Below are 16,683 nucleotides of genomic sequence, written 5' to 3'. Positions count from 1 at the left end.
AAATTGCCTCGTCAACATGCTGCAGCCCTCACCTGGTAATGATGACTAAGCTGAGTTCTTTCCACATCCAATCAATGTTCAGCTTTTAACTCCTTTACAAGAAAGGAGTAGCAACTTTGATCACCAACATAGACTAGATTTGAGCCAGCACCTTAAACACATAAGACCTTCTATCCTATTACTATACCTCACCCATAAAGCTCTGGATTTACACTGAAATATTTCTGAAGATGCAGGGACCAACAAAACAGAATTTTAAGGTAGCAGTTAATTTATAAAATAGCGGAGTTTAATTTTAAAGCTATATTATTCCTTAATCCATTTTGCATCCTAGGGAAACAGGTATTGACTTGTTTCACACTATTTTGTTGTTGTGTGAGAGTGCCTGAGTACTGCTTGTCTGATCAAGAGAGCATTTTTGATACCACGTGACAGGATTGAATCAAATTGTTTCAGAACTTCACTAACTTCTCAGAGTAACAGCAGTGATCACTTTAGATAAGCTATTACCAGCAGGAGAGTGGGGTGGGGGGAGAAAACCTCTTGTAATGGTAAACACCCATTTTTTCATGGTTTGTATATATAAGAACATCTTCTGTATTTTCCACAGTATGCATCCGATGAAGTGAGCTGTAGCTCACGAAAGCTTATGCTCAAATAAATTGGTTAGTCTCTAAGGTGCCACAAGTACTCCTTTTCTTTTTACTAACACTTCTGTACCTTTTACAAGTTTCACCCAAATGTAGACATATCTGAAAAGTATTACCTGGTCCCTTTGCAAGCCTTTCCATAGAGACCCCAGTAGCCTAGCATGAGACTTCCTGAGTGTAGAGAGGTTGGGAATTTTGAAGGTACACTTCCTTGGATCCTCAAGAGTTAGCAGTCTTATTCGCACTAGAACAGTATCCAAGCAGCTTCTTGCTCCAGGAAAATCACTAAGCAAGACTTACACATTTTATTACACCATTCAGTTGGACACTGCACACTACTGTGTCTGGAAAGCATTACGGACACTTTGGGTGCTATTACAATGTAATAGTCTTATTGTGCAGGAACATTCCTCTATGTAGAGGTTGATTAAGTTTGCATAGCTTGTTATGAAAACAAACTGTTAAAAACACCACCCAATCTGGGGGGCCTAAAATCCTGTTTTCTTTTAGCTGGCACAAGGTGACAAGACACACAATCACGCCAACCCACTCCCACAAGCAACAGAATAGCATATAACTATGACCATTAAAAATAATGCAATTTAGCGAAGTAATGAAAAAGGTAACTGATGTTTGTAGTGAAGAGATTCAAAACCTCAAAAGTTCTCCACTTCACATTCCAAGCCTCTAATTTATTAGAAACTCAGCCCATTTGTGTTCAGTGTTGAACATAACTAAGATTTCCATCAAAGAAACAGCAATTCTGTGCTTTAAAAAGCTCAAACTTCAAGACTGCTGTTTGAAATTAGCAGTTGCCATTTAACCTGAATACATTTAGGACTGGTCTACACCTAAAACATAGGTCGACCTAGATACATCACTCAGGGCTGTGAAAAATTTAGCTCCCTGTTTGACAGAGTTAGGTCAACCTAACCTCCAACTGTAAATGCAGCTACTGCCTCTCAGAGAAGTGGATTATCTGCATCAGTGGAAACACCTGTTCTGTCAATGTAGGAAGAATTTATGTTACAACAGCATAGCTACAGTGCTGTTTGTGCCACTGTAGCATAGATATACCTTTAGTAATTTCAAACTTCACACCTCTAAATTCTCTCCTGAAGCTCCTAATAAGTGTAGCAAGAATGCCAGACAGCCCAAGTTAGGAATGAATATGTTCCAAGAATAAAAGAAAAACACAGAGTCTGATATATTAAGCATACATATTTACTTAATCTATACAGAATCGAGTAGATAAAATTTCAGATTCACATTAGTGAAAAATCCCTACAAAATGTTTTTGAAAAGCAAAACAAGACTGCCTGTTCATTTCTCAATTTTTTTTTTCTCATGAAAGCAGACATGGTTGTAAAAATAAAGCAGTGTGTTTAGCACAAACTAGATTTCTGCATCACTTTTTTCACAGTTATTTCCATCTACAGTCTGAAGAGGTAGATTTTCTGCAACACCTGAGAATTAAACTGTAATATAACCAGGTGTAAGTGGAATAAAGGAAGGACAAAACAGATTTGAGAGATACAGCCCTAACATAGTTGTGTACACTACTACACGTATTTGGGTCTTGCATCACACACAATTTAGCTTTTATTTTTTTGCACCCTAATCATGGGCCCAATTAACAAGTGTACACGTCAGAGGCTACATAAATTTACAGCCCAGATTAAACAGTTGTGGTAGTGGAAGATACACAATACAAGTTTCCATAAAAACCCTACTGGAACCAATTTGGCTGAACAGTGGCAGTGTAACAGCCTGCTGTATGGCAGATCAGTGAGAGCGCTGGGCTTATCCCTTGCACTCTTTATAGCAACACCCCTTTGGTCAGTGCATGGAATGACATTAACTGCTTTCAGAAAGCCACGTCCAGCCCACCTTTGCTAGAGGGAAGGTTGGTGTGATGTGGTTCAGGGTCACACAGAGATAGGAAGAAAATCCCAGATTCCTTAAAACCCTTTACTGGAGGCATTCCGCTTCATTTACACATGCAAGCCAGTAACTACGTATCATCTGCACTGCCCTTCCATTTGTCTCTCATATCTTTACAGCCCTTGCGGCAGGGACCAAAGTTCACTTCTGACTACACACAGAACACACATTATAAAAAGAAATGTGGTTATAGATACAGGAGAACAAATAATACATTTTAAAAAAAGAGAAAACTGCACTTTCCACTTCACTTGCAAAATGTGTACCTTTTGCCAAGGGTATGTTGTGCTGTAATTGATACATTAAGATCTTCACTTGCCCTCAGGAAAACGATTTCACGCTCACTTAATTTATTAGCTGAAGACCAGTTTTGGCAGAAATTTAAAAACTTACTTCCGTTAGTTTTTTGATTCCATGACAACACACAAAGTCAGACAAATCATTTGATGAAGCAACTTTGGAAGGATGTTTCTTCTTTCCAGTATTTTTGTTGCCATGCGGTTAACGTGATTAGTGTTTCAAAGCTGAGTCCAACCTCTCTGACTGCTCACCTCTACCTTCTCATTACTCACCATGCATGGACCACAAATACAAAACAGACTGTGCAAATTGAAGAGAAAAAACTGGCCAGTTCCCAATTTATGTCACTCATTTGCTACACAATTTAAGAAATGTCAGTTTGATACAGTTTTGTTCAGTGGTATGAGCTAAAACACATTTATCAGGCTTTATACAACCTTATTCTCTTTATAAGACATCTACATTATTTCAATGTACACCATTACATCAGGGAAGGGATCAAGAGCTCAGTGCAGCCTGAACATTCAAGTAATTTAGCCACTGAACTGCCAAAAAGAACAAAGGGGACGGGGAGGGAAGCTCATTGAAAGTTATGTGCTTGGTTCAGAAATCCCCCACTGAAGTTAAGTGCAAAGAACATTAAGTACCAGAAAAAGCTAACGTTTGTATCTCTTAAAATAAAAGTGATAACAACTGAAACTAGAAAGCGAAATATGTGGGCTAAAGTTAACAGTAGCTTGTTACTTAGCACATGACCTGCCTACATTACCTGCCTTGCTAAAAATAAATGTTGGTCCCAGCGAACAGTTCCCTTAAAAATTTGATATCCAAGTTTTCAAAGTGAAACACTGTAAGGCTCACAACTGCAGTCCATTACATTTTTTTAAATGTAATTTTTTCTTATTTATGGCATATTAGTTTAACATGAAACCTCTGAATTACCAATTTTACCAGGCAAGCAGTAGGTACCAGGAAGGCACTCTGTCTACTGATCAGTGTCTTTTCAGGTTAGGTGTGTGACAAGTTAAATGTTTTACTTTGGGAATATATTTGAATCCACATGATCAAATATTAACTGTGTTCTTTACAGATCCTTAAATATATTGCATACAGTGCTAAGTAAAGAACATCCAAACCAAAAATTGGTGTCTTAAGCACTGCATGCAGTAAGCATCTACAGTATCAACAAATCTACAAGAACTTGTTTGAAAATAACCAGATTATTTAATGCAACTTCTCTAATCAGAAATAATCATTTTATGAATTTTTGCAGTGCTGAGGCTTCATGTTAAGGGACATAACATGACTAACACTTCTGCAGTTGTGTATATTCCATTACAGATAACTTCACTCCATAAACACTCATTCCTGTATGCTTTCTTTGCAAGTTAAATTTAACACATTCACAGGGAGGGCAAATATAGTCTGTCTGTGAGTTAACCTTAGAGCACAACCCTGAGAAGTTTGCAAGAAAGTTGTACACCCTGTTTTACCAGCTGAAAATTAAAGTATGCATATTTGAAAGCTGTTTTTGTCATACCACAACTACACTAAAACCCTGTAAAATATTCTTGATCATATTCTGGACCCTTATTTTCATATATAATCAGGTGAGATAGTTGAAGTTTCTACTGGCCATTAGATGAATGGATGTAGAGAATTGACTGAAGAGTTTGGTAATTACATTAGTATACCAAACCTTACTTCAGTTAACAGAAGCAAAATGTTATTTTCAAACCAATGAAGTGACACTCCTGTCACTTTTCCCCATGAAATGTTAAATCTTTATACAAGTCTTAACTGATATGGTGAGATTTGTGTTTAGGGGAGAGGAAATGCACATGCATTCTTTATGGAAAAATATTTTTTTAAAATGAGGCAGATGTGCAACACAGTTGTGGAAAATGTACAGATTACACTATTCAAAGCTGCTATGCAGCTTCCTGTACCACATAAGTCCAGTAGTTCTAAGAAAATACATATATGGTAGAAAAAGTAAGAAAATTTTCACCACAAAACCAATAGTTACCACCAACAGAGAAAGTTATACACAAAATATATCTCTCAATACAGTGTTTACACTTCATTTTAGTCAACAGGAACAGGACTGGTGGAGACAGTCTTTTCAGAGCCATTTCCTTCATTTGCTGCATTTGATTCAGCATCTGATTGGATTCCTGGTTCTGTGTCAGTGGAAGTTCCCAGCTCCTCATGGGAATTGAGAGTGCATGACTGCAACACCTGCACTGCTAGATCCACATCTGCTTCTTTTACAGAAACCTGTTCCTTAAGGACTTCCACCTTCTCATTCAGCTCATTCCTCTCCGTCTGAAGAGCCCTGCACAGCTTCTCCAAACGCTCCAGTTTTATTTGAAAGCCTTTGTATTCTTTGTCTCTAACTGTTTTCTGTAAGGGATAAAAATAAACAGAGACTAACCCAATAAAGTGATCGGGGGGGGGGGGGGGGAGAGAGAGCTGGGAATATTTATTTCTTTTAAAAAGGCACTACTTTGACAGGCAGAGAGATTAAAGTTGTCCCTTTAATCCCTCAAAAAGGCACAGCATATATAGCGTTGGTGCAAATTCTCAGGCTGCCTCCAATGTTCTAAACCAAAGGGTGACCACATATAAGAGGTTGACAGGCCAGTCTGCTGAGATGCAACACAGGGCACTACATACTGCCATCTGTGAACAAGTGTTTTCTAATGTGAACAAGAGCCCACTAGGAACTCACGGAGACTAAATCACACAAACCAAACAGCTTGTTACTGTTCAAGACTACAGTTATGGGGATATTACTTATGGAACTCAGCCAACTTTAGTGAATGGGTACCAAATATTTCTGATTTCAAGCAGTTTGTACACAAACATATATACCAGATTTCATGGCAGAAATGGAACAGAAAGAATACTAACAGACATGGCAGAACTACACTGACCCCTAGTTGTAGCTAAGTGAGTTTTACAACTCCAAGGATTCTGCAGGCTTCTCAATCTAGCACCTGTCCCAGCATTTAATAGACATAAATAGTTTGTACCATTTTGCCATAAGATCCTACCTAGTAAGCAATAGGTTAGGGACAGCAATTCCTATGCTATGCTTTTGACTGACTAGACATATGAAGATCAAATGTCATGGATAGCAATTACAAAAAACAAAATTCATTTTGTGCCTTGAGAAGGATGGTAAATTTACCTGGGAAAAGTTATTTAAAGAAGCAGCACAAACTGTTAGTAATTAAAAAACAAAAATTAGTTGTATAGTTTGAACAGCTACAGAGCATTTCTTGACAATCTCCAGCTATCTAGAAATGAAGGGCCATGTAGAGGCAAGCCCTGCTTGAATGTTACTACACAGTTCCTTAAACTATGAAGATTGTTACCCACCTCTTCAGCCATTTGCAAAAGAGCTTTGTTGTTGTTTTCCCATTTTGTACGCCACACTATTGTCTCTTTTTCCAGTTTTTTTATCTTCTTGGTCATCTAAAAATATAGTAAAGCTAGTTTTATGACTAGGATCAAAATAGAGGTAACCACATATTAAAATGTTTTAGTAAGTTTCTCGAACTGTAGTTTTCAAAGTAATCTTATAAAATAAATGTACAGGAAAGGGTTTCAAGTCAGTCCTATGAAAAATTATTAAAATCTTAAACATTTAAAAATATTACTTTTAAGATTATGGTGATTATAAAGATATTTCCATCCTCCCCCAAAAGCGTCTACAATCAACTTCTCCATTTACAAACAAAAGTAGTTCGTAACTGAAGTATTGCACATGACAATTTTTTTTTAAAAAGCTGTTTTCTGCTTTTAATATTAGCTTTTGGAATCAGAACTTGGCATGCAGTTATGCAAGTTTTCAGAAGAATGGATTGCATCATGTTCTTCCACAGCTATGCTGATTTTTTTCCTCTCTCAGTAATCAGACTGGAATCAGAGGGAGAACTAGTTCTAACGTGCCATTTTACAGTTTTTCCAGCTACAACTACTTTTAAAATTGCATTCAAGTCTATATCCTCTTCAGGGATTTTAAGGCCTAATAAGAAGCCAAATTTTTTTTCCCCTAATATTTTTTTCCCCTAATTTTCATTAAATTCTAACATAATTATATAAAAGTACCTTTTCCATTTCTTGTCTGAAGGTTGTAAAAAGTTCATTGCTCTTTGCCATGGTGGTCTGGAATTCTTCAAACTTATCCATGTAAAGAGAAAGCTTTGGGAAAAAAATAATTGGAAATATTTAATCTTTAAACTGTAGCGATATTATCACACGAGCAATCTTTATTAAGGTACTTCAGAAATTTCAGCTAGTAGTAATTCAACAAAGGTAAGAGAACAATATTTATGTTCCCCCTCTAATCTATCAGGTAAATTTTCACCTAAAGCATGTATACATGACTATAAAAATAGATGATTACTCAAATTGTGCATGGATGCTGAGCTAGGGTTATCTTTATAAAGCAACAGAATATATTCTAACAAAAGTTAGGCATTAAGACATGGTTATCATCTCAGTTAAATGGAAGTTTGAAAGAGATGCATTTCTAACTATGTACAAATAAAGGTAACAGCTAAAATTTGAAAAATTAAGCACAAGTTTAGGTGTAAATATGTAATTTAAAAACTAATTAAGATACAAAATATTGAACAAGGGAAGGATTAAAACACCAAAGCAAATTAGGATCAGATGAATAATAAAAGTTGAAGTAGTCATAGGTGTGAGATTTAGTAACAAACTGCAAATTCTACATGTGTAACAGTGAGATTGGATTTGAAGTGACATCCTCCTCCGAGGCTCTCAACCACATAGTCTTGTTCCTAAAGATATGGTTAAGAAACAATGAAGGTTCTGATCCTACAAACATGAATCGAAGTGGGGACTTGTTTGGGGCTTAAGTTATCCTAACAAATTTTCACTATAAGTAGAAACTCCAAGGAAGTGAGATTGGATAGGGAATAAACAAGCCTTTTAATATCCTTGTTTACACATCTTATAAAAGACAAACTGGGCAAGGGAACTAACCATTATTTGGTAAGGACAATGAAGTAGCCTCATTCGTGGAATTTCTAGTAAATACAACATTCTATCCAGAGGACAGATTTTGAATCTGCTGTTATCGGAATAAGCAAATTAGGAGTCCCACAGCCATTATTAGCAGCTTCCCACGTAACCTGAAAAAACTTCAAAGCAGCAAATAGAACTCCCTCTCAGTTCTCTTGCAGTCAAATCTTATCACAGCTGGGGCATATTTTGCAAATTTTAGGTTGGTAGAGGCATGATCATATAATTTCAGCACAGGGACTGAATACACAAAACACTTTCCCTCTCCAATTTGGCAGAAGAGTCAATCAGGAATTCATCCAGATCAGCATTTCTTAACAGGTGAGCGGTCACCGGGAGGGAAAAATCACCCACAGGGGAAAAAAAAAAAAAAAAAGAGGTGTTGTGAAATAACCAGCGGGGTGGAAGCCACAGATAGGACAGGTCCTTAGAATATCTGAAAGTCTAGTCTTAGCACAATGGATGCAGTGTTCTTTTCAATTAATGAAACAATCTTAGCAGTTCAGCATCTACACTTTCCAGTAATGTGGAGGGAACTAGGAGCCCCAAATAGCAATTTAAAGAAAACCTTATTTTAAAAAAACAGTATCTCCAATGTACATATAGCGAGAAGTGTTCATTGAACAGACAATTGCTACCAATTTAAGTTTCCATAAAAATTCAATATTTCCATTAATGAAAGTTTAATTTGCAATTTTTTGTACTTCCTCAAAATGTCAGGTTTGAGTCAAAACCATAAGGATCTCTTGATATTTTCATTGTGGAGCATCTGTATTGAACAGTACATTTACAATTTTTATTAAGTTACCTGCTGTTTTAGTTGGGCTTCCTGCTGCTTCATCTGCTCACATTTGTGTCTGGACTCAGTAGCTTCTTTTAATAGCTAAAAAGTGGAGAAAATGGCACTGTATTATTGAACATTATATCGAAGGGCAAAATTTTAAGGATAATGTAAACGGGAATAAACAGTTACTCACCTTCTTGTAGCTGTTGTTCTTTGAGATGTGGTGCATATGTCTATTAAATTAGGGGTGTGTGCCTCGTGCATCAGTGCTGGAAAGTTTTCCCTAGTGGCACCCACAGGGATGGCCATGTCTGCACCCAGGCATCCCTTGAGCTGCAAGCACAAAGTACATAAACGGAAGAACTGCACCACCCACCCTTCAGTTTCTTTGTACCAGAATCTTGGATGATAGACTCCAATGCGTTGGAGAAGGAGGGTGGGTTGCATAAAGGACATATGCAGCACATCTCGAAGAAAAGTTACGAGAAGGTGATTAACCATTTCTTCTTTGAGTGATTGCACATGTCCATCACACTAGATGACTCCCAAGCTGTTTTCAATGGAAGTGTGGCTAGGAGTCTGATCAGAAGATGGACTACAAGACTCTTTTCCTCCCATTCACATATTTCCTTGATGCAACAGTAACTGTGTAATGTTTAGCAAATGAGTGGACTAAAGACAACTTTGTCCCTATTGTAGACATCTGCGAAGCGACAATTTCCCAGAAATGCAGTGTGCTTAGTGTGCTCTGGTTGAATGCACAGACAGCTTCTCTGGGGGCGTCCTGGGCAACGCAGCTGGTGATCCACTTAGAAAGCCACTGCACTGTTACAGAATGCCCTCTCATTTGTTCTTGATAGAAAACAAGCAGCTGGGAAACAGACCTGAAAGGGCTTCCTAGCAATTGGTACCATTTTATGACGTGGAGCCATTACCAGTGGTCTTGGAACAGACATTGAGAAAAACAATACAGGACCTGAAATCACAGGCATCACAACATACCCCAAAGTGTGCACCATGTTTGTTGGTTCTGGAAGGACACTGTCAAACTGGATGATCAGCGAGGGTGATACTGAGAGGGTCAACAGATCTCTTGCAAACTTCATATGCCTCTGAAGTGGTCTGTATTGAAAGCGGTCTTTGCCCCGCTGCAAGCAGGGGCAATGGTTCCACTACATGTGTCAATAAAGTAGCCAATATTGACAGTCCTGGACATGGTTCTACAGCTCTACTTTATAAGAGCCAAACACTGCAGTACTGGGGAGTGGTGGGCTGAAGGGCACGCTCTACCTACGGTACCAGAGTGGCTTAAACTTTGAAACTAAGGCGTTCTATATGGAGGATTTGACAAAGACAAAACAGTCCTCTTAGGATGCTCTGAGCACTTGTTTGAGGACAGCCAGGTGAGCAAGATTTTCTCTTGTCTCGGTCCACAGGTATGGCTGGGGGAGCACATGTGGAGAGAGTGGTCAAGGAACTCCCTCGGTCAGATTCTGATGCTGGGCAAAGAGCAGCCCCCATGAGGATGTATAAGAGAGAATCTTCTCTTTGCTTCATTGTTCTGGTCTTGAAGCCTTGGAAGACTATTTACCTGTCACCTAAACACTTCAAACAGCGAGAGTGAGGATCACTCACAGGAATTGGTGTGTGACACCCAGAGCAAGGCTTGAAGCCAGGGGACCTTAGCACAGTCTCCCCTGGTACCAAGCAGAGCCTGGAGCTGAATACTGACAATAAGGAAGAGAAAAAAGAAGAGGGGTTTCAAAGGACCAAAATGAGTATTACTGTTAACTACAGTTGGGAAACTATTAGCTATAAAGGGACGTTCCCAGGAGGAATGAGCTGTCAGCATGCTTCAACCATGGACAGTAAGTAGGAACAAAAGAACGGGCCGGGCAGCTCTGCCCTTTATACCCTCAGCTCAGAACATGAGGGACACCATAGAACTGGCATGGCTGCCCCTATGGGTAGGTACTGGTAGGGAAAACTCTCCAGCATCCATTCACAAGGCATGCATGCACCCTAGTGTAATAGATCTATGTAATCATTTGAAGAACCATGGCTTGATACAATGTAATATAAATGAGAAAGTTTGATTTACAGTGAAACTTCATACAGTTGAACATGTTCTTGCCTACTCTTGCATTAAATGGTTAAAAAGTTAATTTGTTAAAGAACAAAACAGGTAAAAATTGTGCCAGATTACTTAAGAAACCTAAACAACTCACGGTGTTCTCCTTTCTGTCACAAACTAATAGTACTCAGCTGATATTTTAAAACCGTTTATGGTATACTGGAATTGATTTTATTATATGGAAAAAAATCTTAACAGTTGGGAAAATTCAGTTTATGTCTGCATTCTGGTAAAATGCCTTAAGTATTAAATGATATGCAGAAGTACAATAAAAAGCTATTCTACTACAAAAATACATGAATGCCCAAGCATAGAAAAAAAATTATGTAGTACAATTAGCTTCACACTTGTGATGTTCTCCTGTCACCTATGTTAAAGAAGTTATTTGCAAAGACTGAACTGGACTACTTCGATGACTTGTCTTATATGAAACAAAACTATGCCAGTAACATTAACAACTCCTGTACGTAAAGCAGCAAGGCTGAGGAGAGAAAGCGTAGTGATGTCAAAGTGGGAGAGTTTGTGTCAGACTTAGCTAAAATTTAAACTTTTTAAAAATCTACTTTGTCTAATTTAAAATCAGGAGATTATCAGTATGTCTTAGCTTTTAGACAACAGAAGATTCAAATACTTACACACCTGTAAATCTAAGCAAGAATTCTTCACAAAAACAGCTTGGTATCCTCTATCTTTAAATCACAGTCTTCAAAGATTAGTCAACATGGCCAGAAGTTACTTGATTTTTGACCCCTCCATCCCAAATCACACAAGTACTCATTCTCAGTGAGGACTATATTCATGCCAATTTTGAAACTTCAAGTTTTTTTTCTATACCCTATCTATAAATACGTAATAAAAACAAATAGAAGACATAGGCCTCTCTCCAACACCTTCTAAGATTTTGTTCAAATTCTGGAAACAAAATCACTACTTTGGGTGGAGGGGGGTGAATATTTAGGGCCTGATCCAAAGACTCTAATGGACTTTAAAAAGGCTTTGGATCAGCCCTAAAATGTCTAAAGCCATTTCATCACCAGGAGGGCACGTTTTCAATTGAAGAGTTCAACTGAAGACTTCAGTCTTATGTAGTTTCCAGCCAAGCTGCTAAAATTCCTAGTTTTACACTCTCTCAAATGCTCAGAAAACACTGGGCACACACTTCCTGGTAACAGCAAGTGCTCTTAAAGGTGCTTACATTATTTCTGCTTTCACCCTCTTTCCACCTCACACTTCTTAGAGCATAGCTGACCAAATTCAGGCATCAGAAGAACAAGGAAGCGTGCCGCAAAAGCTGCACTATGTGGAATAATCTCCAAGCCTAACAGAAGTACCTAAATTGTGTTCGGAGAATGCATTTATATACACAAACACACACACACCCCTCAAACAGATAATGGTTCTTGCCAAAAAAACCTGCAGCTGCATGCACATTATTTGTTTGCACCTATATAGATGTATATTGCAGGTACAATTCAGGTTCCTTTTAATTTAAACCATTTGGATCTTAGTATCTTGTAGAAAAGGTATTTTAGCCCTAAATATGCTGCCCCTTCAGTTGCTGTGTTTTTTGTTTTTTAAAAGTAAGCTTAGAAGCAACTTACGAACTCCCTCTCTCTCTGATGTTTTTCCTCAGCTTCTTTTATAAGTTGTGTGGTTTGCTGAAGTTTGGCATCCACTAGTTGTTGTTGTAATTCTTTATGCTTGAACACTTTGTCAATATGCTAAGGAAAAAGTAAAACCTGACAGTGTAATATGAGCAGTACACAGTTAAGCCAACATAAAAGATTTTTCTTCATGAAAAAAAAAGTTTTGAACAGTTTTAGTATTCAGTCCTAGTGATCCAATGGTCAGGGTTGCCGGACCATTGGATCACAATATATGTGGTATTTTTCTTTAAGCTCCAGCCTCCAGAATCAAGTGATTACAGGAGAATTTGAACTTTTATTTAAAAAAGTTTCTGCCTCTCACAGTTGATGAGAGAAGCGTGAAAACATGACTCAAGTGCATCTTAAAAACCAGAAAGTAAATGCAAAGGTTTGCAAACCGTGGCCTAAAAACAGCTGACTGGTCACATCTCATTTCCAGCTGTTAAACAGCACTAAATTACATTAACTTCCTTGTATTACTTTTCCACATAAACAATTGCTCTGGTTGCCACAGGATGTGATCATGAATGAGAGGGGAGAGAAGTGGTTGATGACAACCTCAGTATTAGAAAGCAATCCACACTATGAAAAAAAAATATCAGAGAACACTTATTCTACAACTGTGTGCCTTAGCTGCTGGTTGGGAACCAAAGAAAGCTGTAGTACTCTATGAAAGTGAACTGATTTTAATCATTATCACTTCTCTTTAGAAAGCCACCACTTAAAGTAGTAAGGAAACTAATTTGAGTGCTTATGGAAGCATAAATTTAAATTACCTCTTCCCGTAAAGCATACTGTTCAATTAGTTTCTTCAGCTTCTCCCCCAATTCAATATTTTCTTGGCGGAGCTTGGCATTGTGTATATCATGCTGTTCCAGCTGGGCCTGAATTTCATTCAGTGTAATCTGGAAATGTGCAGTGGCTTCTTTACGTCTCTCCTCTTCTTCACGTGCTTGCTGCATGTTTTCTTCCTTTTATCCAAAAGGATTTGTTAATGGTGTGCAAGTCAAAAGTGACGTAATATGCCCGTATAATAATCTTTAAGATAGAGATGGGTCAAAATAAATACTTCAGGTCTGAATACTTCCACAACATTGGTGTGTTCAAAAACCAAAACCAAAGTTTTGCCCAAACTGACAATTAAATCCTTACCAATTCAGTGTGCTATCGGGATGCTTCTTTAGGGAAGCTGGTTCCTGGTCTTGCAACCACTCTGGCGTTAGCTGGGTGTTTTAATGTAGGTATTTTAATATACATTCAGCAGTCTATTACCATGCTCTATATATTTTGGTATTGGCAAGTGAAGCTCTAGCGTGTTTTGTTTTTACTTTTCAATTGATCTAAAATGGATATGGTTTATAATTGTATGCTTGAAGAGCATTCGTCTTTATGGCTTGAGAAAGAGTTTAACTGATGTTAGTATGGTTTGGTAAGGCCAGCAACGATTATCCAGGAGGCAAAAAAATCCTGCATTGATACATTTGAAATAGAAAACTGAATGGTGTGTGTTCACCTCCTCACCAAGGTTTTTGTACTTCAATTTAAAAGCTACCCTAAAGTTAATAAAACAGTTTTTTGGTGAAGCAATTCCCTACAATAACAACACAGGGAAATGAATGGAATCTCAACCCCCCTTTCCCTTACTCCTGCCAATTCAAGCTTTGTTTATATCTTGTCATTTTACGCTGTTTTGATTTCATTCATGTTATTTTACTAGCAGCCAACACCACAGCTCTCAGTAACTAGTACGGCAAGACTAGACACTACAGCAGTCTAAACTAAGTATGATTCATGGACCAGTTTGAGAAGGAAACTGACTAAAGTAAACACACCAATTCCCACAATCCCAATACTCAAAAGGGTTGTTATTCTCTATTGATCTGGGTATTGGACATGAAACAGTGCAAATACCAGCTAGCTAGCAGCAAGTATGAATTTTAAATAGCAATCAGAAATAGGGTTTACTTTAAAACAATTTACACAAATAAACTAACCTTTAAAGTCTTGTTATGACGCTGAAGCTCCCGGCACAGAGATTCCAGTTTGCTGCGTGCTAGAATGGCCTTGCTATGCTCACTCTGCAAATGGACTTTCTCTTTCACAACCTGTGCTTGTTTCTTCTGCAGTATCTTCATCTGCTTTTGAACATTCCGGCTCTCCTCCAACTAAAGTTAGAGAGCATAATTAAGAAAATGGAGATGAGTGTGCCATCTTTTTCAACCTAGTCAGAACAACTTAAACTAAGATTGAATGAACTTTAAGTAGCTTCAGAAGCGAATGGTGAAGGTCTATACATTTCACTAAGACCAGTGTAGACTACAACAACTGTTTGGGTTTTTTTTTTTTTTGGTCCCGGGGAAAAGTTAATCCCAAATGTGTGAATGGACAGTCTTGGAATATAAAGCTAAGAAAACCTATTCTGATTTACCAAAAATTTCCTCCGAGTTACAAGGTCTGTAGAACTGTTAACCAACAGCCTCTCAGCCTGCATGCAGCTACGCAAGCAGAACCAGACCTATCAATCACAGATATGTGAGGCACTCTGAAAAACCTACCAATTTAAACAGCTTTCACAGCTAAAGGTAACACCCCGTGGACTGAAACTTGTTAGTAAATTTCTATATGCTATAGTAATAAGTTGTGAATTTCTTCTGTAGAGCATCTCTCAAGAACCAACAAGGATTTTTAATCCTACACACCAAAGAAATTCTCCAAAGATGGGAGAATTGAATCAGTGTACCTTTTAACTCAGAAAAAGGAAGTTTTTGGTAATTCAGAATAAGTTTTCCTATTCTTTCATCTACAAGGTCCACAGATGCATTAACCCAGTGGTTCTTAACCTGGGGTGCACGCACTCCCTGGGGGTGCGAGATGCCCTTTCTGGGGGTGCGAAAGTTCCTTGTTTCTCGAACACCACTGAACAACAGCAACAACAGAAGAGTCACTGAGACGGTAAATTTAAGAAAGTGTAATTTTTCATGTATTCTTAATTTTACTGTGAAATTAAAATACATAATTCTCTTTCACATTCTGTAGTTATGATATATGTAGGTTTAAAGAACTGACCTACTTCAAAGATTTTTATAAGGGGTGCGTGAACATATTTTGAGAACCAAAGGGGTGCAGGCTGCAGTAAAGGTTAAGAACCACTGCATTAACCAATGGGATTGCAATAGGAATGTTAGGTTTAACAAGTTGATCTGACTGGTCAACTGACAGCCTACTATTTAACCATGGTCAAATATCATCTGATATTCCAGCAACAATGCGCAGATGTAGGTGGTGGCCTAGCTTTTTTATTGCAACACGGTGACATCTGTTAGCAAACTTACCGAAATGTCTTGATTACTCACTTTACTACATGCTAATGCCATCTGCTGGGGAAAAGGTGAACTAACTTAAAGTTGATCATCTTAATGGCTGTAATCTTCCAGAACAAACATTATACATATATCTATTTGTATTCCAGGCCATCATTGTTCATGGTGGTCTACAAAGCGCATCAAACAAGTTAAAAGACATGGTCCCTGGTCCTGGTCAATCTAAACTGCCAAGACAAACCTACAGAAATAAATTCAGAAGGGGGTGGAGACGGGAAAGGAGGGTTCAGTCATTAAACTTTCTCCCCGAACACAAAGACAAAAGATGCACAGCCATCAAACCTGCTCCCTATTAACACCACTATCCTCAACACAAACAACCTGTTATAGGCCTATGTAAATAAATCCCCACTTCTCTCCCTCAAACACCCCCTCCATCAATTCCCCCACACACTTATCCCCAACAAAACCTTCCTGAGAAATATGGAAAGTTCTATGTTAATGGGGGTTTGTGACATCACATCTTTGTAGAGCCCCTCCCGTTCCTGCTGCTTATGAGTCTGTGTGTTTGCTGTAGGAAGAAGGAGCGGCCTGCCCCCCTCTCCCTTCCTGTGATCTGGGAGTCTTTAAAGGTTCTGGGAGGGAGGGGACAATATGCCCAAAAACATTTTGACAGGATGGAATCTTCCAATCAGCAGCGCTTAGAAAGACTGAATAGCTACTGGTTGATTAAAATTCAACTGAGACAGAAATCCAGAAGTAGTGAGACATTAACAGTAACATAATAAATTATGCAGAGTTGAGGAAAGCCAAAATAATTTGTATGTTTTTTTTTTTTTAAACA

The 16,683-nt window shown here is 38.1% G+C and overlaps 1 protein-coding gene across 4 annotated transcripts in view; it reads right to left on the bottom strand.

The window, feature by feature from the left end:
* Window positions 1-1,858: 1,858 nt before the first annotated feature.
* The window catches only part of TXLNG (taxilin gamma), a 51,896-nt gene continuing 37,071 nt past the window's right edge, over window positions 1,859-16,683 (bottom strand). For all 4 annotated transcript variants that reach the window (XM_073356054.2, XM_073356064.2, XM_073356081.2 and 1 more), the window contains exons 4-10: window positions 14,514-14,684; window positions 13,296-13,490; window positions 12,475-12,594; window positions 8,764-8,838; window positions 7,014-7,106; window positions 6,282-6,377; window positions 1,859-5,300 (exon numbers count right to left, since the gene is read on the bottom strand). In XM_073356054.2, the coding sequence (XP_073212155.2) occupies window positions 4,983-5,300; window positions 6,282-6,377; window positions 7,014-7,106; window positions 8,764-8,838; window positions 12,475-12,594; window positions 13,296-13,490; window positions 14,514-14,684 (1,068 nt within the window). In that variant the 3' untranslated portion in view covers window positions 1,859-4,982. The remainder of the gene's footprint in view (window positions 5,301-6,281; window positions 6,378-7,013; window positions 7,107-8,763; window positions 8,839-12,474; window positions 12,595-13,295; window positions 13,491-14,513; window positions 14,685-16,683) is intronic.

Source organism: Lepidochelys kempii, chromosome 1, assembly GCF_965140285.1.
Source record: "Lepidochelys kempii isolate rLepKem1 chromosome 1, rLepKem1.hap1, whole genome shotgun sequence".
Classification (NCBI taxonomy): Eukaryota; Metazoa; Chordata; order Testudines; family Cheloniidae; genus Lepidochelys; species Lepidochelys kempii.
The sequence above is the reverse complement of the archived record's forward strand: the minus strand, read 5'-3'. Positions and strand labels throughout refer to the sequence as shown.